The 27127-nt window shown below is 38.0% G+C and overlaps 2 protein-coding genes across 2 annotated transcripts in view; one reads left to right on the top strand and one right to left on the bottom strand.

Annotated features, from left to right (window-relative positions):
- LOC113227764 (mRNA export factor) overlaps positions 1-18628 on the top strand; it is a 30247-nt gene extending 11619 nt beyond the window's left edge. Inside the window, exons 2-10 of the mRNA XM_026460760.1 lie at positions 12893-13095; positions 15767-15921; positions 16015-16107; positions 17068-17145; positions 17238-17333; positions 17438-17509; positions 17698-17973; positions 18104-18310; positions 18386-18628. Coding sequence (XP_026316545.1) covers positions 12893-13095; positions 15767-15921; positions 16015-16107; positions 17068-17145; positions 17238-17333; positions 17438-17509; positions 17698-17973; positions 18104-18310; positions 18386-18469 — 1264 coding nt within the window. The 3' untranslated portion in view covers positions 18470-18628. The remainder of the gene's footprint in view (positions 1-12892; positions 13096-15766; positions 15922-16014; positions 16108-17067; positions 17146-17237; positions 17334-17437; positions 17510-17697; positions 17974-18103; positions 18311-18385) is intronic.
- Position 18629: 1 nt separating this feature from the next.
- LOC113227765 (NADH dehydrogenase [ubiquinone] 1 beta subcomplex subunit 3) lies at positions 18630-23335 on the bottom strand. The gene is made up of 4 exons (XM_026460762.1): positions 23312-23335; positions 21952-22042; positions 19483-19626; positions 18630-19406 (listed from the first exon to the last, which is right to left on the bottom strand). Exons 3-4 carry the CDS (start codon positions 19617-19619, stop codon positions 19229-19231), a joined length of 315 nt encoding a protein of 104 aa, XP_026316547.1. The 5' UTR covers positions 19620-19626; positions 21952-22042; positions 23312-23335; the 3' UTR covers positions 18630-19228.
- Between the last annotated feature and the right edge of the window lie 3792 nt (positions 23336-27127).

Below are 27127 nucleotides of genomic sequence, written 5' to 3'. Positions count from 1 at the left end.
GCACGCACGCACGCACGCACGCACGCACGCACTCACGCACGCACGCACGCTCGCACGCACGCACTCCTGGCAAGGGTATCGAACCCGGGACCATTGCGTGGCAGTCCGGCATCGTAACCGTTCGGCCACGGAGGCAGTTAGTCAGGCAGTAGAAAGACTGATCATATGTCCATAATACAGATATTGTATTGATTTTGTGCGTAGGTACTTGTTACTTTATTGTTATAAATAATGTTAATGAAGTAACAGGCATTTAGATACAGTGATGACACTTCGACTCTGGCTACCGAGCTGAATAAAACTATGTGATTCTAGTGTAATGTTTGAATTCGTTTTCACGGACATATTACCCGCAGGCAAACGTATATATTATAACTCAGGCAAACTTCGCAATTACGATCAACACTCTTACAACACAATAATAAGCTACAACAATATTTTAAATAGAAAACCACCCTGAGACTCAGACATATTAACTAAAAATAACGGATAACTCACGTATTTAAGTCAAATTTTTACTCGACATGTTTCGAACCATTTCGTGGTCTTAATCATGAGATAAAATTGGACACTTGTTACGCCGAAGTTATAGCATCAAGACGATTTTCCGCCCTCACATGCAACTTACACAGTTGGTGCGTTCACCGAAGGGTAAGGAGCCATTGAATGTTCCCGGTGTATATACGATTCCCTGCTCCTGTGGCAAGAGTTACATAGGAGAGACCGGCCGTACCGTATCCACACGACTAACGGAACACATACGTAGTATTAAGAACCGGGACAATCGGGGCTCTGCAGTGATGGAACATTCATTGGATTCGGACTCGACGCACTATATTCGTTTTGATAAAACGTCCGTACTGGCGAGAGAAAAGCATTTCATTCCGCGGAAAGTACGTGAAGCTATCGAGATTGGTCGTCATTCGAATTTCAATCATGATAGTGGATGGTCAGTACCCCCGGCTGGAAAACAGTGTTAGGTACTACATCAATGATTAGTGTAGACGAGACTTTAGAAAGTGACGTTGTTAAACGAGGTACTGAGGTGCCGTACTGAGTGATCGGGCTGCCTGGGCTTTGGCGGGCCACGAATTGGCTCGAAACATGTCGAGCATAAATTCGACTTAAATACGTGAGTTATCAGTTATTTTTAGTTAACATAACAACAATATTGATTGATTATTATTTCATCACAGTTTGTATTCAAAATATTGCTCAAAGAACATTTGCTAAATCTTTTACTCGTTTGTTTAATTTTAATCAAAACTCTTAATTAAACCTTCTTTTATAATTTTGTCAAGGGAAATATATACGCGTTCCTAATTTATCATATTAATTTCAATTCAATCATATTGTAATTATTTTGTAATGTAATGTGTTTGTGTGTGTGTTATTTTATTATTATTTTATTTTCGTGCCGCATGTATACTGTTACAAGGTCCACTGAAAATCAGCGTCTTATTACTTTCAGTGAAACGACATTAAGCTGAGTGGATGACCGTAATAGCACAGCGCACACTCTATTATTCCAATTTTAGTATGTACTTTATTTATTTAGTGAATAAGTCGGATTATTTATTATTAAATCTTGTATAATTGTAATGTATTACGTGTCAAATCATGTGGGCCGTGTTCTGGATAAATGAGTTAACCCACAAAATGACAGTTTCGAGATATTGAGCATTAAAAATGATAGTTTCGAGATATTGAGCATTAAAGAGAAGAGCCATTTAATTAATGAAGTTTACAGGACAATTATACAGTTGTCCAAAACTCAACGATAATCCGGGAACAAGATGTTGCCTAGTTTGTAACAACCCAGAAAAAAGTATTTAAAAGGTCGGGAGTCATTTTCTTTTTTTATGATGTAAGAACTTTAATGAAAAATGTTGAAAATGTACGACTTACACACCATTTTTATTATATATACAATTACAAATTTGCTAATTTTGCTTTTCTAGTTTTTGTAACGGTAACCCAAATAGCCAAGTTATTGAACACAATGCCAACCAAAGCCCCGAATTGCTAAAGTTTCAGCACAAAAAAATATTGTATTTAATTTTTTCTTGAAATTTTTAGCAGATTTTTTTTTCAAGGTAACTTTAACACTCCATACTGCAAAAAAAAATTTACCTACACTACCATGGCAACTGCTTACAAAAGTTGGCGCAACTAATCAATATTCTAAAATGGTATAAAAACCTTCTACGTCATGCTTCTTGGAAAAAAAATAACTTGGTTTTTCTAAAAAGTGGCCAATTTAAAAAGGGTTACCTTTTCTAAGTGAAAATGGCTTTCAGTGCCTCTATGGTTATTTTAGGTTTCATATCCATGTAGTCGGAGTTAAACTGACTGGTAAAAATGGTAAGTATGATTGAGTGAGGCAAACAGTCTCAAAATTCCACATTTCTCGACAGATATAGGAATTTAAATAAAGCTAATTAATAAATTATTATAATTTTATTACAAACTACCGCAAGTGTTCGAACTGTTTTCCACCGGCATCAATACATGCACAGCAACGCCTTAAAAATGACCTTTTCACCAATCGTGCATATCGTCGTAAATTTATCTATTGTCAGCTTCCGTGATTATTCGTCGTAATTCGGCAACGTTTAATATCGGTTTTGCATAAACTTTTTCTTTCAGACAACTCCAGTAAAAAAAGTTCAGGGGTTACAAATTTGGAGAAGTTTCAAAGCTTCTTCTGTCACACCCAATACTCGTTACCGTACATTAGGGTTGGAACGCGCACATTCGTGACACGTTCTAGCTACCTATAAAGAAGAGCTCCATTTATCTGATTTCGACTATTACTTTTCGTTCAATATCATCACACTAACCATCTGTTATCAATATAACCGCGGTCGTGGTGCTGGTGATCTTCTTGTGTATCTCACGCATCAATGAGCAGTTGCCATCGAGAGCAAGGGGGAAGCAATGGCCGTGAGCTTAGACATCGCTAAGGCTTTTGATCGAGTCTGGCACAAGGCACTTCTATCGAAGCTACCATCTTACGGGCTTCCAAAAGGGCTGTGCTCTCGGATCGCCAGCTTCCTGTCTGAGCGGAGCTAAAAAGTCGCTGTGGACGGATTGTGCTCGAACACCATGCTCATTAACGCCGACGTTCCGCAAGGATCTGTGCCATCGCCCACCTTGTTCATCCCGCATATCAATGATATGTTATTAACTTGTAACATTCATTGCTATACGGATGACAGTACCAGTGATGCCTATTATACAGGTTGCACAAACATGCCCAGCAAGTGGAACACACCAAATTGCAACTTGTGTCCAAAATCGAGACCTCTTTGGAGCAGGTCTCAGAATGGGGTCGACAGAATCTTCAAAAATTTAACCACGCAAAGACACAAGTGTGCGCGTTCACCGCTAAGAAATCTCCATTTGTAATAGCGCCAAAGTTCCAGAACACTATCCTTACCATCTCTAAGAGTGTTGGGATACTTGGAACTCGACTTCACGGACGAAGTACAGTTCCGGGGTCATTTGGAGAGCAAAGCCAAACTGGCTTCAAAAAACCTCGGAGTGCTCAATAGAGCGAAGCAGTACCGACTTTTATTGTATAAAACACAAGTACGGCCCCATATGGAGTATGGCAGGAGATCCCAAATACCAGCTTGACCCACTTGACTCCGTTCAACGTAGGGCTGTTCGTATTGTCGATGATCACAAACTCGCAGACGGTATGGAGACCCTTAGCGTATGGAGAGACGTTGGCTCTCTGTGCGTGTTTTACCGTCTTTACAATGGGGAGTGCTCTGAGGAACTTATCGATGGTGTCACCACACCATCTCGTTGCCACCATGGCACCTCCCGCCAAAGGAGTAGAGTCCATCCCGAGCACATCCCCACCTCGAACTTTCTCGAACCTGGACGTGGAATGATCTTTCTCCAGTAGTATTTCCTTTGCGCTATGACATGGGGTTCTTCAAAAAGCGTGTTTACTGGGCTTGCAAAGGCTGGTAACGCATAGGCAGCTCATCTGATTTTGCAAATGTCCTTGGGCGACAACGACCACTTCCCCTCAAGTGGCTCGTCTGCTCGTTTGCCTCCTTCTTTACATAAAAAATAAATTTATATATATACTACCCAGCCAGCTACACAATTCTTTCACCTTCTCAATCTTCAATCTTGTCCCCATTTTTCCACTTTTATCCCTTCCTCTTACTCACATTCGCCTTCATTCCTTTTCTTTCAGATTGAAATAAACCAATTAAGCTTCAGTTTTCGCAATAAATATCTCGAAAGGTTATACTCGCTCTTAGCCAAATTCTTATTTTAACAGTAAAAAGTTTATTCTAATCACCCAATCCTCAGTTTCCGAATCTATATCATTTTCCACTTCATATCATTTATATCATCGACAAAATTTAAAGTATTTACATTTTTCAAAAAAGTTGTATGTGAATCGTTTCAAACCATGTTGAAAGGTATGTGTTGTCATTCGCGTTTATGGTTTAACCACACATAACAAATTTTTGCGAAATTCGCCTATGAGACGAACCAGATTTTGTGAAAACAATTTTTTGATTTAACAATTACGAATATTTTTAAAAAATACTTACATTAGTGAAAAGAACATCAAACTTTATATTACAAGGTATAAAACTGCATTCATAACTCATTTTACGATTTTCTGTGGGTTAACACATTTATGCAGAACGCCAACCATATAATGTGTGTAAATTTGTAACGAATAAACAATTTTTTTGTTTCTTATTGATGCCCAATATGACGCCATACATGGCCTATCACGAGCAACTTATATAGCATGAGACTGTCGTGCCACACTTACCAACATTAAACGTCACCTTACAGTGCTTGAATCTCTAGAAGAGCATATAAAGGAAAACCAATTCCGGGTAGAAGTGCGATGAGAATTCCCTGGAAAAATATTTATGAACTTCATCTTCTTACTGAAGACAAGAGCATCCGTGCCATTCGTACCTGACTCACAGAATTAAAATAGCTATGAAATTGTCACAAAGAGAGGTAACTCCAAGCACCCCTCAATATGATCTAAGCGCAAGGGCCCATGAAATTTTGAAGTTGAACTTTTGTTCAGAGAGGCAGAACACTCAATAGAAAATAGCCGTCAACAAAATAGACAGCCAGCAACGAAAGGCAGAAAAACCTGCTTCTACTTTAACGCAGATTGTCAAAGAACAGGAACCTTCACATAACTGTGAACCAACTACACCTGATAAAATAATCCAAAGAATCATTCCTCAAGTAGAATCTCGTATGGATGTTATCTGTATTAAATGTTTTGAATTCAATTGAATTGAATATGCCCCTGTTAGAAAAAGCAGGAGATACCGTACTAACTGAAGACGAAGAGAATAATAGAAACCTGACGTCACTGCAGATGACCGAGTAATTGACCAATGCATGACCGAAACTAGAAGTCTCGGTCATGCATTCGAAGTCGAAATAAAAAAACTGTAGTATAGACTAAACGAGCCGGTCTCCATATCGCTTATTTGGTGCTACATTGATGTAATTGTAATTTTGGCAAATTTGGATAAAGGATGTTAATATGTAATTAATTAAGTCTTAATTCAATTATGCCAAAATTGCAATTAAGTCAATGTTGCACTAAATGAGCGATATTGTCAAACCCATGGAATTAATAAGTACTTCGTACAACTGGAAAGCTCACTGCAATTATTTTGACATATCAAAATGAACGTTAAATGAATAGCAATAAAATACTTTTTAAATAACCAATATCTCCTTAGAGATCTGAGCTCAAGTGAGACATCTTCTTTCTTGGTGTGTCCCTTTCGCACAATTGCCATGTGAGACATTTGATACAATACGGTAGTTGACTATAAAAAAAAATTGGCATAAAAACAATACGTCATTTTGTCCATGAATATTATAAGATGTTTGTAAATAATACCATACCAACTATGAATGCAATAGGTCGCAAATAAATCAAAGTCTTTATATTATTTCACGATATTTAAATATTATTGGAAAGTTTTATTTGTTTTACATTAGGCAACACTAAAATAATATGGCGTCATCTCTGTTTGTTATTACCACAGGTTATTACAGCAACCTCATGTGTTATAATGCTTACCGAGCTGAAAAAGTGCTTTTAATAGTGTATTAGATTGGAAAATGGTGAACAATATATGTGCTGTGAGTGGGTGTGAGAAAGAATCTTATCCTGGTTGTGGATTATCTTTTCACAGGTAAGTTTGACATCGGTTGGAACTAAGGTGACTACACTTTATCGAGACTTGAATGCCTATTATTGACTAACTTAACTATGAACTAAACTTATTATATAGCTAAATACGTTGGAAATTAACTAGGTTGAAGATGTTACATAGGACAGAGAGTCAAGTTGAGGGCCGCCATGTCTTCTTTGTGTGATAATTATTTTGCTTATATGTAGGTATATTACAATTTTCCCTGTCATTAACGAATAAGCATGTGGAAGCTCTTATATGGGTATTCCTTTAATATTTTTATTGGTTACTAGTCATACATCAAGAACTGCACAGTGTTGATAAAAACCGCCCAATTCCATGTACGATTACTACAATTATAAAATAATATCTGGTTTTTTACATTTTCAGTTTGCCTTTGGATTTAGATTTAAAGAAGAAATGGTTAGAGGTGATACCTGGGAACTTGGGTAAAAGCTCTGTGGTTTGTTCACTTCATTTCAAACCTGAAGATTACCGAACAGAGGCTCGGAAAAGGTTGAAACCTGGAGTGATTCCTTCTATCTTTCCAAAGGTATAATAACAAAGTACTTAAATAAACAACATTGTATCCCAATAAATTAGTTACTGAACAACAATTGCTATTATTTGGAAATTACTCATTTTCAAGTTGTTTCGTTACAGATTTTTTCCGAAAACATAAAAATAAATGTGTTAAGCGTTATACGCCTGACTGCTTCAGAAAACGAAGAACCTGGATGTTCTAAAAGTCCTCCATGTAAGAAGATAAAACTTGATGTCAATACACAGACATCAACAGTGCCTGCTACACCAAGGAAAATAAAATTAAAGCGTGAGGTGAAAAATTTGAAACAGAAAATCAAAAGAAGAGACATGAAGATTAATAATCTAAAGTCACTTTTAGCAATTTTAAAAGAAAAGTGTATAAATTATGAAGAGGTACAATCTGTCATATCAAATTGTTTCCCAAATATTCATCAGCAAATGAACAAAAAAAAATCTGACAAAGGCATGAGATTTAGTGATGATCTAAAATCTTTTGCTTTGACTTTATATTTTTATTCGGCAAGGGCATATTGCTATTTGAGAAATTTTGTTAGCATTCCGCATCCTTCTACTCTTAGAAGACTTTTAGCTTCACATAACTGTAATGTGGGGTTCATATCAGAGGTTTTAATTTACCTAAAAGATGCTGCAAAAGAAAACGTAAACCTGCAGAATCTTGCACTAGTTTTTGATGCAATGTCAATTAGATCTGAAATAAAATATGACCAAAAAAGTGATAAATATTGGGGTTATGTGGATTATGGTGGCATATTGGTTAATGATTCAGAAACCTTGGCAACAGAAGTTTTGATCTTTCAAATAGTTTCATTTACTACAAAATTTAAAATCCCAATCGCTTATTTTTTGATAAATAAAATTTCTGCCCATATTCAGGCTGAATTACTTCTAGCTGCCATCAGATATTTAGGAGATATAAATATCAACGTCAGATCTTTAACTTGTGATGGAACTGTAACTAATATCAAGTCATACGAACTATTGGGTTGTGATTTTTCATTAGAAAATATGAAAACGTATTTTAAGCATCCTCAAAAAGATTCCAGAGTATACTGTCTATTGGACCCACCACACATGATCAAACTTTCGCGGAATGTTTTTGCCGAAACAAATATGAGTTCTGAAAAAGGAGAAATTAATTTTGGATTTGTTAAAAAATTACATAATCTCCAGGATCAAGAAGGTTTAAAGTTAGCCAATAAATTATCTGGTACCCATGTTAATTTTTATGGTAAAAAAATGAATGTTAGGCTTGCCGTCCAAGTTTTAAGTTCATCCGTGGCAGATTCAATGGATTTTTTAAGATGCAGTGGTGATTCAAGCTTTGCAGGTAGTGAAGCGACGCCGACGGTGGAATATATAAGAATATTAGATCGAATATTTGATTTGTTTAATTGCAAACAACCTTTTGGTAAAGGATTTAAATCTCCGATGCGTATAGACAATATGCATGTGTGGACGAATATTTTGAATGAGACAAGAGAATATCTATGCAAACTTAAAATTGATGGTTGTCCAATGTTGCAGCACCGTCGCAAGACACCATGTCTCGGCTTAATAATCGACACATTTAGTTTTTCTCAACTTGCATTAGATTTGCTTCAAAAGGGTATATTAAAATATTTTCTTACATACAAATGCTCACAAGATCATTTAGAAATGTTCTTTTCTTGCCTGAGAGCATCGGGCGGTCATAATGATAACCCAAGTGCTTTGCAAGTCAAATATGCCTTAAGAAAATTACTGTTCCGTAACAGCGTCACTCCTAGTGTGAACGCCAATTCATTTGACGCAGATTTTGAAACGTCACCAGTTTTAGAATTCATATCAAATCGGCATGGATGCAATTCAGTATTTACAATAGACACAAACGAGGAAGAACAAACTGAATGGCTCCTTAATATCATTAATGGTGTAAGTCTGTCTGAATACAAAAACAATATTTTATATTATACATCCGGTTTCATTGTAAAAAAGTTTTTTGAGAAAAGTAACTGTGAAGATTGCAATGCTGTGCTGGTAAGCAAAGAATTTCAGATCAGTAAAGAGCATGGCTATGCTATTGATTTAAATAATCATTCCGCTTTTACCATGTTCATAGATAGAGGTGGCTTGAAATATGCATCAAAATTCGTATTTCTTATTGTTCAATACACGGAAAAAGTGTTTATAACATTGGCAAAAGATTCTCTGTTGGAAACCAACAAGCATAAAATTATGATTCTGATTCAGCAGCACTTTTTTGATAAATTAAATTCAATGATTGTTCCGCCACATCCAGTTAATTCTTTCAACTGTGAAATCAGACATGAGATTATACTTTTAAAATTCATTGCTAACAAATATCTCACAATGAGAATGTCAAGTTATGGCAAAGATAAAACACTCAAGGTCATCGGCACATCTCGCGCTACTTTGCGCCACAAATTGCACAAAACAATTTTGTTCAGTAATGTTTAATTTTAATAACGTCAAAAATAATAAATATAATATTTACTTGACTAGTGTTTTATTTAAGATAAGTATGCCTATTCTTTTTTTATAGGAGAGCACAAAGTTTAGATCGCGAGAGTGGTGTGCGCTAGTGCATTTATTTTTGATTTTCTTTAGATAGAAACACAATTCTCAAAGAGTTGACTCCGATGGCCACAACTCTCACGGCTCTTCCTTTAAAAAACAAAGCATAATTATAATTACCTACCTATTTTAACAAATTACTGTGGTAATACGACACTAATTATTGTTGAGATTAATAAGATTTTTGTTCTGTTTGATTTTAATTAATTATTATTTGAATACCATTACCATATGTTAACAGGCATTTTTTTTGTACGTCAACAGCAGGTCAAGCTATACATTGATGGACCGTATTCCGTTGCACTGAGGGCGATATTCGAACAAAAATGTGAAGTCTGACGTGCCGTTGACTGTACATACCATGTCTTCGTTGTCATTGAGCCATTTTCTTTCAAATATGTCCAATGATATCCATGTAAGAATTGTTACACTAGTCAGAAAGAGACGGACCAAGATTTATGACTTCTCGCTCGGCGCACGCTTCAATACACAGTAAGCCTTCCAGTTGTACGAAGTACTTATTAATTCCATGGTCAAACCTTCCCTCGTCGTAACTTTCGGGAACTTTAATGAAATCGGGTAAGTTTCTGAATGAATTTTAATAATGGAAATGATGGCAGCCACGTTATGCATACAATTATGATGAGTTTTTAATGTTGACGGTGACACTATTGAAACGTTCTGATTTCACACGTGCCGGTCGAGAGAGCGGGAGATTCAAGGTGAGGAGAAGTGCCGAACGAACTGGGAGGAGCAACATTGAACATTAGGATCATGCAAGTCCAAACCAGTATTACCAAAAGGTTATTTTTTAGATATGTCAAGATAAAAATTTGTAATGGGCTTCCTTTTTATCAGATCCAGAAGTACGTCCAAAAATAATAACTCCCAACTCAACGTCAGCTATTTTAAAGCTGAACTGAAAGAAATATCTCTGAAAGAACTCGAGATGCAAGACTAGAATTACCAATATAATAGAATATCAAACTTCATCTGACCCCATAGCATCGCTACGCATGATAGTCGCGACGCGCGCGATAAAATTGGAATAAGCGCGCGCTATTGGATATCTAAATTAGATCTGATTGAGACAGCCAATAGTGCGCGATTATGTCAATTTCATCGCGCGCGTCGCGACTATCATGCGTAGCCATGCTACGGGGGCATAAGCAGTAAACGAATATGGCAAAAGAGCGGTTACCGGCGGTTGTTGGAGCGCTGGTGCTGTCTTGCTCCGCCGCGGACGTACGTTTTGTGCGCGTGTTTCGTGTCGCGATCGGGGACTGCAGCGCCGAAGCGATCGGCCTTGTTCGCGGGCGGCGCCGCGCTCAACGGCGACTGCGGCGGCGCATTGCTACCACGCGGCGTGCCATTGGCTCGTTCCGGCGGCGCTGAGCCCGCCTGCACCTGCGGTTGCGGCTGAGGCTCGCTCATATTCACCTGCAATATGTACATATTTTCATCTCAAATTAAATGGGTACCTCTTTATTTCACAAGTAAGCAAATTATGCTTGACTTGTAACATTTATTACTCTCTAATACTTATTCATAAGGCGAATTCCCCTGAAAAAAATGAGCCAGAAATTCTAGGTGTAGCTCTTTGTAAATGGACATTAGTTCATACTTTAGCTGCAGAAGACTTCTTGTGAAAGAGTTCGTCCAGGGTAGTACTGCCACCTTGCCCATTTCTGCCGCCAAGCAGTAATGTCAACATTACTGTGTTCCTGTTTTGAAGGGAAGGTGCTGGTGAAATTACGAGCACATGGGACTTGTCACCTTATGTCTCAGGGTGACAGGCGCAGTGGCAGTGCCCCTCAGATCTTTGCGATAAAAAAAAATTTATTGGCACTGCAACCATTTATAAAAAAAAAACTATAATGAAAGAAAATGTTATACTAGATATTAATATATACATTTTTTAATAATAATAATGCACACACTCAACATAGCTACGCACTAGGGAAACCCTGTGTCGCGGGTGCCATGGACACACACATAGACAACCACAAATTACACCCAAACTCATGAGATAAATGAATGTAGATCATACAAATATTTCGCCCGGCCCGAGAATCGAACCTGGGACCTCTGCGTGGCAGTCCGGCGGTAACCGTTCGGCCACGGAGGCAGTCAAATAAAAAATATTATATACATATATAGGATATTATATACAGCTTCAGCAGAGTTTTAAATCTCAAAGATCTGAGGGGCACTGCCACTGCGCCCGTCACTATGAGACATAACTTGACAAGTCCTATGTGCTTGAAATCTTGGAAACAGCCAATTTTTAATATCCACCAAAATCTAATAATAGAATACAAACATTGCGCCTTAAATGTATTCATGACTTTGTGAAGGTGCCTGGGAAGAATATTCAGTTAATTTTTATTAATAGTTTAATTTTTTTTTTTTTTTTTTTTTTTTTTATTGCCTACCACTATTTGAAACGAAAAAATTACAATTTACTTAACATAAACTTTGATCTAACAAATGGAGGTATACAAACATAAATTACATTTTTTAAATCTGCTATAGGGCAAGCGTAAGAATGTTAATTCCTTTAAATTATCTATCAGATACACTCTGGGTATACACAATAAAAGTATTGTAAATTATTATTATTATTTCCTTAATAGCGGCCACTAGGCTTGGGCCAATGTCAGTTTCAAGGAATGCAGTCAATTCTTTTCAGTGGTTTATGACCCCAATGACAAATGACCACATCTTCAAATAACCACAGTTCTTGGATTGACCACTTCTTGAATTGACTTCTTGAAATGACCATTTTATTTTTAATTATAAATTGGTTTTTTATAAACATAATTAAAAATGAAATATAATATAAAAAAATATCTGTAAACATAATTATTTAAAATAAATGTCTGGGCATGATCTTAAATTAGCGAAAGGGTCTAAAATAAAATGGTCATTTCCAGAAGTAGTCAATTCTAGAAGCGGTCAATTCAAGAAGTGGTCAATTGAAGAAATGGTCAATTTCAGAAGTGGTCCTTTTTAATCGTGTTGTTTCTCATTGTGGTCCTAAACCGCCTAAAGGGGTCAATTACCCTAAAAGTGTTTTTGACAATAATTCTATTAATATTGATAGCATTCCCAGAAAGCATAATGCAATCAATTTTTTTATCACACACTACAGCAGAGCCTTATTTATTTATTGCCCATATTGCAATTTGAAATCTGAAGTTGTATCTAAAAATACAACTGGACTCATTTCATTGTCCATCCAAATGTTGTTTTATCACACTCCTCCTCTGTTAAACATGATACATAACACAAAAAATACATGCACTTATTGCAACTACACCCCTGCAGTCACCTGCAGTGTAATAAAATAATAAGAAATGGGTACATTTGTTGTTGTCCTGCTTTATGGCATTGCTGATTGTGTGCTCTTATCTATTCTGTATAGCCTTAAAGGGCCTTAGCAGACAGTAAGAATGGTTATTTAAGACATTTATGTGTGTAACCTGTTCATTGAAGAGCATGCAGAATTCGCCTATCTTCTGCAGGTCACCGGACTTCCCAGAGTATAGTGTGAGCGCTGTTCGCCAGAGGGCAGCGTATCCACGAGTGAGGCGCACGATGTCGCCCGGCGTCAGCAGCGCGCCGGGGGCGTCCCACACCGACAGGTTAACGCACGCCGACCCGTCCGCAACGCGCAAAGTTCGCACCTCGCGAGCCTCCTTTGTCAACGTCGGCGGACCCACCTCCAGTACGATGAACACTGCGTTTATGTTCTTCATCCCCGGTTTCAGATCTTTGATTTGCACGTACTCCATGTTGTTCCCGCTCATGCTGTCCATAAAAGTCAGTTCTGTATGACTTCTACAAGTATTAAAAACACCATCATTGTATTTACAAGAGATTGAATAAAACCAAGATAACATTAGTTTATCATTTTATAAACCGGTGTATGGTCACATACCTACTACTAAATTTGGACCTATATCCTTCTAATATGTGGACCTAAATTGATAAATTGACTATGACTGTCAAACTATTGCAATGTTTGTGTATCTTCTCTCCTTTTCACATAGCGGCGGTGCCCTTGCATATTTGCGATGTTTGTTAAATAAAACAAAAAATGTATACGTCACGTGAATACTATGCGACAACACACGTCCGTTTTTTCCATCCGATAGTCGGATCCGATAGTCTGATCGGAAGGCGCTCGTACCATATAATTATATGAACTCTGAATACACGTCCGATCCGATTATCAGGTTATCGGATTGGACGTGACACGTGGCGTCCGAGTCGGAAATAGCGTCCGATTTTGTTACCGATCCGATTGTCTGAATGCGTGTTCTCTATACTTTTGCGGAGAGACGAAATACACGTCCGATTCTTCCCTGCAGCGTTGCCAATGCAAATTATTCAAAATCCCCAAAAATCAAGATTATAAATTTGGGGAGAGCCAAGGTCATATTTCCCACATGTAATAATATTTATTAATTCTGAGTATTTATTATATTATTATTGTTATGCTTAAAAATATGTCAAATAATTAAGAAAGTCAAAATGTACCCATCTATTACATACACGTTATGCTATAATTAGAAATAAACTCAACAAGTGGAATTAAGTTTAAAGCATACTAATCAAACTTGACGAGTGGCAAGACGTGGTATTAAGGTCTATCCATACATGTCCGGGCCGTGCCCGAGAGGTGGACGGGCCGTGCTCCATCAGGGGTCAAAAAATATCGTTGCGGTTATTTTGTACGATCTCGTTCACACATGTCCGTATCTGGGCCGGCGCCGGGACGGGCCCGCAGTTCATACAAATTAGCACGCCCGTCCACGTCTCAGGCACGGCCCTGATGTGTGTGGATAGTCCTTTAAAATACCTACTGCTCGGCTTTGTTCAGAAACAACTGTATTCTTTTTTTCAAACCGGAACCGGTCAAAACGAGGAAGGGTCGCGCGTTCATCACGCACCGACTAACCATCATCATCCTATTTAAGAGCCAGGCTCTTGTCCGTGGCAGGCAATAGTAGTAATTTTACAATTCAAGACAAAGTGATTCTAATCCTACTGAATAATTTTATACATATAAGCGGTTTGCTAATAATTCTATATAAATGTTGCTATATAAGCAGCGCATGTGCGGTGTTGAAAAAAATATCAATATCGTTCATAAACAAATAAATTAAAAGTAGGGTTTTTATCAGTGATCATCAATATAACAAAAATATGATGAAATTCTAGAATTTTCCCCACATATCATGTTCCAAACAAAATTCCCAAACGAGTTGTTGATTCAAGAAAGCCCCTGTATTTGGGGAATTCCCCATAAATGGCAACACTGCAGTTAGTTCGGAAAAAGTCTGACATAAGAATCGGACGCCTATCGGACGTGTATTGAGTGAATCCGATCCGATAGTCGGATCCGACCATCACACACGAAATCGGACGTGTATTACCGCACGAAAAGACAACAGGCAACACGATCTCAGGTACCAAACTGTGTCAGTGTGAGTGTAACCACAGATACACTCGCAGACCACACTCGCTAATATACTAGATGTGGCTTAATTTTATAAATGTTATTTTATAAACTTTTTTTTAATACTTATTTTTCTCAAAATGTGTTTAATTTGTTTTTGATATATTCTTTTATCTTTTATAAATTTCTTAACTTGAGTTACGAGTCCTGGAACGAGTCAAGTCGAGTTAATTTTTTATGAACTCTAGCTAACTCGGTTCAGTACTCGCCGAGCCGAATACTATATTCATAATGCGCGTTGACTCTTTCATATTCAGTCGGCGGCCTTCAGAGCACGCTCTGGCGGCCAATAGTGACCAACACAACACAGTGTATTGTCGGTTCGAGTTCTACTCGCGACTCGCAATTGCTCTGTAAGACACCGAGTCAAGTTAATTCGAATTAGCAAGCACGTCAAATCGAGTAACTCGAATTGAAAAAATACAACTCATCCCATATACAATTCTCAAATAGCGAAACGAGTTAGCTCGAGTATGAAAAAAAAGTAGCCTGAGTTGACTCGTGGGAGTAACTCGAGTTAATTATCTCGAACTCGCCCATTGCTAGTTTTGACTTTCGAATATACTAAATTACTAAATCTATGCTGTTGAGTATTTTTAGAATTAAATGAAATGATGAATCATTTGAGTTGAAAGAGATTAAAATTGTATTCACATGGCAAGCACTACTAAGTTAGATTTGAGTTGAATCAGTTGAATTCTAAAAGTACTTTTTTGTGTTTGTTAATATTCGTAACCTAAATAAAATAATCTACGATAATACTGCAATTGCAATACTGTTTTGAAAAAGTTCAAAAATTTGCTCTGCCGTAGAATTTTATGTTAGAATTTGTGGACGAAAGTTTTGTTCACTGGCGTGAAATTTATTTGTATAGCGAACAAGATGTTCAACCAACTAGGCGGAGGGGGCGTTAACCCCAACAAAGACCTGGAAGTGACTTCCCCGCCGGAGGACACTGTATCGGCGCTTGAATTTTCGCCGCCGAGTGTGCCGCAGACTTTTCTAGTGGCGGGCAGCTGGGACTGCAGAGTTTGTACCGCGGCATTTACCGGCTTTTGCATGTTACAGTATACTTCTTATAGTAAATGTATTTGCGGACTCATGGAGCTGTATTTGTGGCAGGTGCGGTGCTGGGAGGTAGAAGGATCGGGCAAGACGGTGCCGAAGGCGGTGCAGGGCATGGACGGGCCCATTCTTGATGTTGCCTGGCATGATGTGAGTAGCACAAAATTTAATCAGTAATTACTGTTTCATCAGTAATTATAAAACATTGACTTGGTCTGTGTGATATGAGGTAATCCACTGACAGTAAATATACACACAATTTAAAAAAATTCAATTAGTTCTATAAATGAATACCCCCTACTATTACTTTTAGATATAGATGTATGCAAAGACGACACAGCTCTGGAATCCACACAAATTTGATTTAAAGTGTATTCCATAGCATTTAAGTTTATTTTGAAAAGAGCAATCCCTAGAGTTTCTTGCTCGTTCTTGTCAGCGAGGTCAGCTTAGTGAACGAGCAGTAGCTTAAATGTGACATTTTCAAGTGTAAATTTATTTTACCTATGGAATAAATGATCTTTGACTTTGGCTGTTTCTTTATCATCAACCTCAGTTGCCTAACAGTTTGCAGTGTAAGTGCTGGACAAGGAGGTCCCGGCTTCAAGTAGGACCAAATATTAGTTCTAGTGTGGGTGTTCTCGGTACAAAGAATTACCTAGTTTGAGACCAGGTAATATATGTGATTTACTGAGATCTTCGGTTTTCGCGATTGTTACACATAGGAAATGAAACTATTTTTCCGGATTTAAATCATCAAATTTGAAATGTCAACCATGACCGTGATGTTGGAGAATAGTAGCTCTTGATAGAGCGCACTGAAAAAATAGATAGATAGATAACACGTTTATTCAGCACAAATACAAACAGAAACAAAACATTTACAATCACTTCACAGAGTATAACATAAAAGCACATAGAACATTCATTATTAATTTTATACACATTTATATAAAACACATATTGCAAGAAAAACAAATACTCTGGAGGAGGCCTATGCCAAGAGGCACACTCAGTTAAGAGATATAATTTAATGTAAAAAGTATTTGTAACTCGGCTTAAAAGGCTTAATAAATAAATATAAAAAGATCACTATATTGGTTTTTGCAGGATGGTTCAAAAGTGTTCATGGCTTCCACTGATAAAAGTGTAAAATGCTGGGATCTTGCAGCGAATCAAACTGTGCAGGCAAGTTTACAATAACATAATATATTAGTTATTGTACTTAGCTTATTTTGTATGGTGATTGAACTCGCTTGAAATTTAATATTTGTTAGTAGGTGGCTGCTCACGAGGCACCTGTGAGGACATGCCACTGGATCAAGGCACCCAACTACACTTGCCTTATGACTGCGTCCTGGGATAAATCACTTAAGGTGTGTACAATAATCGCTCCTCACTACCGTTTTTCATTCACAAATCACAGATTTTGTATGTTTAATTGATGTATGCTGAATAATGGTCTATAATGGAATTACAGTTTTGGGACACAAGAAGTCCTGTGCCAATTATGACAATGAACTTGTCAGAGCGCTGCTACTGTGCAGATGTTGTGAGTATTGTAATTTATTTAACTGCAACTTTTAAAGTATGATGTTCAATACCTATATTTTAAAATAAATTTGTGGTAACATTTTCGTAACAAATGAGACGTAAATGTCTAGAGATTTAAAAGAAAATGCCACAAACCAGAATTTTTATGCGCAAAGGCAAAGTGTAGTACCTACTTTAACATTTTAGGACTATCCAATGGCCGTGGTGGGTACGGCAGACCGCAGCGTGAGCCTGTACACGTTGGAGGGCAAGCCGGCGGAGTTCAAGCGCGTCGAGTCGCCGCTCAAGCACCAGCACCGCTGTGTCGCAGTGTTTCGCGACAAGAAGACTAAGCAGCCGTGCGGCTTCGCACTTGGTAGCGTCGAGGGCCGCGTTGCCATCCAGTATGTCAACCCCACCAATCCCAAAGACAACTTTACATTCAAATGCCACCGTTCTGCTGGCACTACAGGAGGTTACCAGGTATCTACTACATTTCTTTGCTGTGATGTTTTATCTAAGAAATTATTGTTAGATTTGTTATTTTTTAGCCTAGTGCACAGTAGATTGATGGTTGTAAATATTATATATTTCTGTTTTCGTCTGTTTGCAGGACATTTATGCAGTGAATGATATAGCATTCCATCCAGTACATGGTACTTTAGCCACAGTGGGCTCTGATGGTTCGTATTCATTCTGGGACAAAGACGCGCGCACCAAACTCAAGTCATCAGAGCCTCTCGACCAGCCGCTTACCAAATGCGCATTTAACCACAGTGGGCAGATCTTTGCCTATGCAGTTGGATATGATTGGTCAAAGGTAACAAATAATAGTAGCTCAATAGTTATGTCTATCAGCGATGGAATAATAGCACTAAAATGATTGTGTTTGCAGGGCCACGAGCATTTCAATCCAGCAAAGAAGAACTTTATTTACTTGCGGCCATGCTTTGAGGATTTGAAGCCAAGATCAACATAATATTAACACAAGTGTGCCATAGTGATGAAAGACACTCAGTCTTTTAAGGCGTTTTATAACAATTCGCAGTTTTTATTAATAAGACTCAGTCATTATACTAAAAGACTTGAAAGACTTCAATGACTCGAGTTGTTTGCAAAGAACTTATACCTATTTTATGTCTTATTAAACCCGAAGTTTATAAATAAAAATGACGTAAGTAGTATATAGTAAATAATCACGTTTATTTACTTATAATAAAAATTGTAAAATAAATACTTTGTGTGTAGAAATAAAATCACACCATACAGCTCATGATTCGCGACTCCCGAGGTTATGAGGCGCACGTCATTTCAGTCGTTTCAGTCCTATGTCTTTTAAGCTTCCTAGGGTTAAAAGACTTTGACTCATATTAGTCTTCAGTTTTAGTCTTATGACTCGAGACTTGAGGGTTAAGAGACTAGACTAGTCGTGAGGAGTTGAAAATTAGTCGAGGTTTTTTAAAACACCTTAAAAGACTGAGTCTCTTTCATCACTAGTGTGCCAACTACAAGAATTTGTTATGATTTCAAGGACATTCCAAAAACCACTGTTTCATGTATAAATAGTGATATTATTTGCTATATTGGCCATAAAGTGAAACTGAATGTTAACTTAAAACTTTTATTTAAATTACATTATGTCTCAAGGAGCACCTGATCTTGTCTGAAATTTAAGGGGTGAAAACTCAAAACGTAGTATAAACCAATAAACTAAATTTCTAATATATAATTAACAGCTTTAGTGACCACTGTCACCATGTTCATGGTCACCATGACCATGACCATCTGGTAAAGCTTTATAGATGATTGTAGACACCATGGCGAGACCAAGACCAAGTGGCATGCCACGAGTGAATAGTACGCGCGCACGCGATGCACGCGTGCCGAATCCTGGGTGATACCGCCAAACCTCATTCCTGAAACATCGAAAATTTATTTCACTATGTCACGCTAAGATCAGAAAAATGGACGTTATAGCAATAAGGAAGGTACCTGATCCAAGGGTCCTTCAGACATTTCTTAGCGAGTGCAACCTGAAGGTCTTCTAGCTGTTTTATTCCTTCTACTTTAAACGTTTTATAGTCCGGGATTTGGTAAGGTTCTCCATGGCCATGACTGTGACCACCCATTCTGAAACTACGACACCAGCAATATCAAAACAATCTCCCAGCGTAACCTATCTATCACTTGTGAGTTACATAATAACCAATAGGTTACACTGTTTTGTTTTGAATAATAAATATATGGCTTTGTAACTAAATTAATTTGGAATTGTTTGTGCGTAAGGCTTGTACTTACAACTTTAAAGCTTATTAATAATTTTGAATAAATTCACGCCTAATCTGACTTTTATTTTTCTGTCAAAGGTGGCAGTGTTGCCAGACTTTTGCGAAGTTAATTGCCAATTTATTATGTGTGTTATGTAGCCGATATTCACCCAAGCCATAAATCCCTAAAAATCATGGAAAATAATTCTACAACTTTGCTTGCTGCCGGAAATTGGGGAATATGAACTCTTTTATTTCCCAAATTCCCCACACGTAGGAATACTTAAACCCCCAAACGAGTTGTTTTTAAACTCCATTCCCTACAAAGTCCCCAATCAAGTTTTTAATTCCCCAAACATTTTATTAAGTAGCCTAAAATCGCCCTTTCCTATTTCAAACATAGCCTAAATATCGCCGAGTCGCCGATCACTTTTTTAGTCGCTGCACTACCTCGAAATAGCCTAAATGGCGAAAAATCGCCTAATCTAGCACCACTGAAAGTTGATTTCACACCAGTGATGTCAATGCCAATTGTTCAAAATCCCCAAAAATCTCGGTTAAAATCCCCAAATTTGGGGAGAGCAACTTCATATTCCCCACATCTCGAGTTTTCATTATTTATTACAAATACATCGCTTAAAAATATAATAAATAATTAAGAAACTCAAAATGTAACCATCTACAACGTTTGCTGTAAATGTAAACAGAATCTAAAATGTAAAGCAAATTATAAAATTAGATGACCTTAAATCGTTTATTTATTTTAGCATTGACTTACAAATAAATGGACGACGGGTCTAATACAAAAACCACGAAAAAAATGTCCCAAGTCAACCTATTCGAAATTTAAATTGTTATGTCATCGCAGTATCGCGCTGTCCGTAGAACAAATGAAGACTAAAGCGGAGTGTCGCGCTCTGTATACGATTTTAGCGCCTTACAAGTGCGGACACTTTTTAGCGCGGACTCGACGTCCATATAATTGTAAGTCAATGTATTTTAGAGACATTAATCAGTTTTTGAAAAAAAAAAATCATTTTTCTTTGCCTTACAAAATTAAGTAACTTAATTATTCCGTATTTAAATCGCGTATATTTGTTTTTTCAAACAAACCGAAGTTTCGGGCCCTTAAGAACTCGATAACTCGATAACTCGATATTTGTTGCCCATTTGGTGATACCATGTTAATGTTAGAAATAATCAATGAGTAAATTAAGTTTCGACCTATATTTAAAGTTGACATTAAATATTAAAAATGAGTGGTAAGTTGTGGCGTGGAAGTACCAACTGCTCGGCTTTGTTTAATATATGGATGAAGTATGCACGTCATACTTCGGTCCGACCATTTACCCCTATTTATGGAATATGATATTAGTGTAGTAAGAGTTAAGTGTTATAATTGTAAGCTATTATACAATGGAATTGTGTGGGGAGAAAGACAAAAGGCCCAAATTGACCCCTATCACTCAATATGTCACGAAAAGCTCAGTCTAGTAGAGTTCCCGTCTGATCTAAAGCATTGTGAGGATAAAATGTGTCATAATCCTAAGCATTACATACTCTTAGATAATTTATACAAAACTGCAATAAGTACACTGCAAGCAGCGTCTCGACAATCGAAAGTCCGAAAATGTTGTAGAAAGGGACGTTATATCGCAGGGTGGAACAAGCATGTAGCTAGCGCTCATCGGGATGCAAGGGCTAAATTTCAAGTGATAGGGATATCAGTAGGAAAACCACGTAGAGGTGTAGTAGTAGTTTTAAGTCGAAGCTGAAATGGTGTCAGAATAGGCAAGAGCAAATTAAGTGTGACATATTAGCATCACACCATTCGACAAAGGACTTCAGAAGGTTTTGGAAAAACACAAATAAGTGGAATGTGACCCCAATTGTTCCCTTGAGTGTCGGGAGGGTGAGTGATCGTGTGGACATAGCTAATAATTTTAAAAAATTTTTCACAGTTAGCTCACCGTTAAATACTATGCCCTGCCGTATGCGCGATGGTGGGACTGCAATGGGGGTGAGTGCAGTAAGTTTATCTGCAAAGGAAGTCGCGGCTATTATAAATGTATGCAGCGAGGAAAATCCCCAGGACATGACAGTCTCAGCATCGAGCATCTCAGGTACGCGGGGGAACTTTTATCGGGAATTTTGGCAATGTTTTATACGTTGTGCTTGCGTCACTCTTACTTACCAGAGGGTCTTATGAGAACTGTTGTAGTGCCGTTGATAAAGGACAAAACGGATCTGGCTAACTATAGACCCATCACACTTGCAACTGTAACCTGTAAAATATTGGATGGTTTGCTTAATAGCCACCTCAGTAGACATGCAAAATTGAATGACACTCAATTTGGTTTCCGAGTGTGTCTGTCTACTGAAAGTGCCATCTGGTGCCTTAAGAGAACTATTCAGTATTGTACTGAAAGGAAAACGCCGGTGTATGCGTGTTTCCTGGACCTGTCAAAGGCGTTCGACCTTGTGAACTACGACCTGTTATGGTTATGGACAAACTAGGACGCACGGATGTGTCGGTGGAATGCATACGTTTACTTTAATATAGGTACAATAATCAAGTAAATCAGGTGAGATGGGCAGGCAAGGTGTCCGATGATTACCGACTCGATTGCGGTGTGAGACAGGGGGACTTACGTCACCATTGCTTTCCAATCTTTATATTAATCAGCTACTGGATGAACACGGCAGCATGCATGTCGGAAGCTTCATTGATGATATATGCGTCAATAATATCAATTATGCTGACGACATGGTGCTGCTGGGGCCGTCTATTAATGCGCTCAGGAAACTACTCAGTGTGTGAGATGTACGCAGCCAAGCATGGGCTGAAGTACAACTCAAAAAAAGTGAGCTACTTGTGGTAAAGGCAGGTAAATGCTGTCCAGATGTTGTACCATCGTTAAAGCTTGGTGGCACGCCTCTTAATAGAGTTAATAGGTTTAAATGTCTTAGTTGAAAGGGAGCGCAGAGCGCTGGCTGTGAGAGGAAACATGCTGGCCCGTAGATTCACTCGTTGTACAAAAGAGGTGAAAGTTACGCTTTTTAAAGCTTTTTGTCAGTCAATGTATTCAAGTAGTCTATGGATTAGATATACAACAAAGCGTACATACAACTCAATACGAGTACAGTACAATAACATCTTCAGGATGCTGTTCGGACTGCCACGGCACTGCAGTGCATGTTTGCTGAAGCGCGAACAGATGACTTTTATGCCATTAGGCGTAGAAAAGTGTCGTCTCTGCTATAGCGAGTGCGTGACAGTGGCAATGGCACCCTGAAGATGTTTGCCCATCGTTTTGACTGTACAATTTTAAAGTTTTGGGTAAACATTACAACTGGTCAAATTAAGTAATAATTGTGCTATTTCCAAATTTTAATATTTAAATTTTCTATCAATATCTCAAAATTCAATGCAATACTAACATAGTTCTAAGGTTTTCTTTTGTAACTAACACCATTATCTTATGGGCTATAGCCTGAAATAAATGGTTTATTATTATTTGTTTATCAATAGTTGATTTCGTTTTTCTTCTTACCAGGGAGCAGCCTAAGCGGGAGAAAAGATCGCGAACTCAACACGCACCGACTGATAATTTTACGATTCCGAACCAATTATCAGAGGATAATAATTCTATTTAAGATGTTTGTTAATAATGCGGGGGATGTGCGATGTTAAACACATCGATGTAGTTCATTACAGTGTTTCTAACAGAAACGATCAAACTAGCGATGAATCAGCAATCGATAGATTAAACGAAATGATAAAATGTTAGAATTCCCACATTTTTCCCCACATAGCGCCAATCCACACAAAATCCCCAATCTAGTTGAAATTCGTTGAAATTCCCCGCAATTTGGGGAATTCCCCATAAATTGGCGATGCTGTTCCCATGGAATTAATAAGTACTTCTACGAAGTACTTATTAATTCCATGGCTGTTCCATTCATGCTCTTTTTTTTTAAATTAAGGTTATCTATGATCGCGCGATTTGTTGTATCGATTCATTCCAATGTGATTTTGAAGTGAATCGATTCAAAAGGAAGGCGAATTGAATCGTCTATACAAATGCCTCCTCTTATCACGGACTGTGCCTTGTATTAATTTGGATCATGAAATTTCTTAGGGTCGTATTCCAGAACTCTACTAAATGCTCAAGTCAGGATTTGAGTATGATTTCAAGCACTGGAAATACGACCCTAATGGCAAGGACTTGAGTATGATTTCTAGTGTTTTAAATCATACTCAAGTCCTGACTTTACATTGAGTAGAGTTCTAGAATACGACCCTAAGTGAAAAAGCGTTTAAAAAGCACGCTTTTTTTAAAATAATAGGCAGTTTTTCCCATCTCTTTGCATCACTTGTTGTGAATAAATCATCAATGTGAGTAAGTAAAGGAGTAAGTCGAGATTGTGGCTATTTGCCTCACGCTCACGCTTCTCACTGACTATAGCGAATAACGTAAGTGTACTATACAGACACACACTCTCATCTCACACACACACCACACACACACACACACACACAGACTAGTTCATCTTTCAGATTGATGAGGACTGGTCGGGTCGACCGATTCTTTGTTTTCTTGAAATATATTGCTTTGTTAACGAAAAGTGCTAAACGTTTTTAACACAGAGTTAAGATAGAGTGCAACCATATTGAAGACGAAAAGCTGAAAAGAGGAATAGAACGCAAATCAAGTGCAATTTTAAATCTGTATACAAGTGGCGGCATCAGCGCATGGGTGGTGGCAGTTGGCTGCACAGAAGGCAGCCTGACGCGATGGATGCTGGGCTGTGAACGCAGACGAACGGCTATGAGCACTATACGCGGCCTATGGCGAGCAGCCACCGCAGCGCTACTGCTGTTGCTGGTGGCGCGCGCCGATGCCGGTCAGCCGCTGCCTCATCCCGGTCAGTAGGCGCATGCTCTTCAACTGCACCCCTTTTTGATATAAACAGTTTAGTTGAGTTGTTGTTTATTATATAGTTCAAAATCCTCTCCTACATACTGTTCATAAACAAGCTTGTAGCAAATTTATCAGTCACTTGTTTCCTTCTATTTGCATTATTGGTTTGAGATCAAGTTGCACTGAGGCAAGACAATAAAATTGTTTTATTTATCACATAAGGATGTTGACTATGGCATAAAACTAGTATATTTTTTATTTGTAAGCTGCTATTAAAGTTTGGAAAGTTACAGTCAACTTCGGATTTTTTTTAAGTACCATCTGCAATCAGTAGCATAAACAGATCTGTACTATAGTTTAATTTTCTTTTTATAATACACATGATTAATTGGATCATTAGTAAAACCTAAGTTTACCCTTAAAAATACCCCTACATTGACAAAATACATTATTATTATTATTAGATTGGCTATATTCAGGACCTGTGCAGACCCACATCAATGCGACGATTAGGAGATCTATTGTGATCACCACTCATTAAAGTACAGAGCCAAGACCAACAGTGTTAAAGAACTGAAGGATTTTCCTGACTTTGATAGACTTTGATGTCCACTGATTGTGGCCTGTGCCTTCCCAGTATGGAACCTCATACACCCAATAGGGGAAAGATTTGGTTGAAGTGATGCATAGGATTTTCATCCGATTTGTGGCAGAATCTACACTCTATTTTCTCTGCCCAATCTCTGTTTCCCATATTTGGTTAAAAGTTTTGTAGCTCCTTACTTGCTTCAGTATTGACACCGAGGTATAAATAAAAAGCTCAGAATGTGCGAACATGTTTTGCTGTGCAATTGTTGGTTTATCTTCTACTTTAGCATTGGCTGCCAGTATTTTTCCACCGCTGGCATAGCTCCTTAATTGGGATTTAATAAGCATTGCCAGGCGGGCTTGGATACACCGAGTGTCATAATTTATCCTTTTTCAGAGGTTTAATTCGATGTTGAACTGATGTATATATAATTTTTTAGCACTGTTGCATTTTTCCCTATTATTATTTAATTGTGAAATTATATATTTCCTTTTTTTATAATATCAAGTGACAGGACGGACAAGTTGTGCGCCTTATGGTAAGCTACACGCCTGTCCATAACAGTTGCATTCCCATTCAGAATTTTATACAAATACAAAAATTTTACACAGCACTGCCACTGCGCCCGTCACTTTGAGACATAAGTTGACAAGTCTCATGTGCCTGTAATTTCACCAGCACTTCAAAACCGGAACTAAGTAATGCTCACATTACTGCTTGGCGGCAGAAATAGGTAAGGTGGCAGTAACTACCCTGAACAAACTCTTTCACAAGGAACTCTTCTGCTACTAAAAATTATTATAATAAGCAGTTAGTTGGAAGATATTGGATGTATATACATATAATATTTCATATATAAGCAGGAAAACAGTTGACGCAGAACGACGATGAAATCGATAGACTATGAGATGTGTCCCATAGACCATCAGTGTGCTGGATCATTTCGAGAATAATCTGTAGGTAGTTGTTCAACCCATAAACCCCTGCCACGGCTCTAGTCAGCATTCTGATGACATTTCTCTTTAGTGACAGAGCTCATCTACAGTGTTTCGCACTGTAGGGAGCTGTCATGACTCTCGAATGCTCAAGACCCTCGGTCTATAGCCAGAAGTCTCGCGAGCTGTGAAGCACCCAGTATACAGCGAAAAGGGATGTATTAACTAGTAACCGCGAAGGTATTATAATACTTTGATGTAAGTCACCCGACTATTTGCGAAAGGTAGAATAAATAAGTTGTGGGATGGAAAAGGTAATACAAAAGAAAACAATGTATATAAGAACGAAATCCGGGGTTAGTACTGCTCGTTGATGTCCGCGCAACCTGTATTAGCGAAGGGCCGAACCGGTCCGCGATCATTATCCCTCATACACGCCTCGCTTTATTGTACAAACGTCGTATACTAATTAATTATTAGTTAGAACCTACAAGGCAAGTTGCCCGTTAGAGACAAGACACTAATACATACCACATAAGGAGCCGCCATACATAACTCATCTCAGTGGTACTGCATTTTGTTGATATTTTGAGCAAACGCTAATTTGCTCAAACATTGACACCTATAGGGAGAGACCTCGAGTAAGTACATTTACTGCAAATTACGTATCTGTACACGAGGCATCGCCCTATCTGCTACATAACGCCTCTTTCATCTATTCATGGTCGTGGTGGCAACTCGCTACACAATAAACTTTTTTGAAGAAAACAGAGTCATTGGCTAATGGAAGACGCCTTCCGATACGTTATCGGAAGTGGCGTTTCATTATGTATTAGTTTATTTAGACGTGTATTTGTTAAAACTGGTAGGTTAATGTAGTGTAGGTCTTTTGCTCGCACGGAGAATGAAATGTCACTTTAC

The sequence above is a fragment of the Hyposmocoma kahamanoa genome, unplaced genomic scaffold (genome assembly GCF_003589595.1).
Source record: "Hyposmocoma kahamanoa isolate Upper Pololo Valley unplaced genomic scaffold, ASM358959v1 215, whole genome shotgun sequence".
NCBI lineage: Eukaryota > Metazoa > Arthropoda > Insecta > Lepidoptera > Cosmopterigidae > Hyposmocoma > Hyposmocoma kahamanoa.
This window is presented reverse-complemented; position numbering and strand designations above follow the sequence as displayed.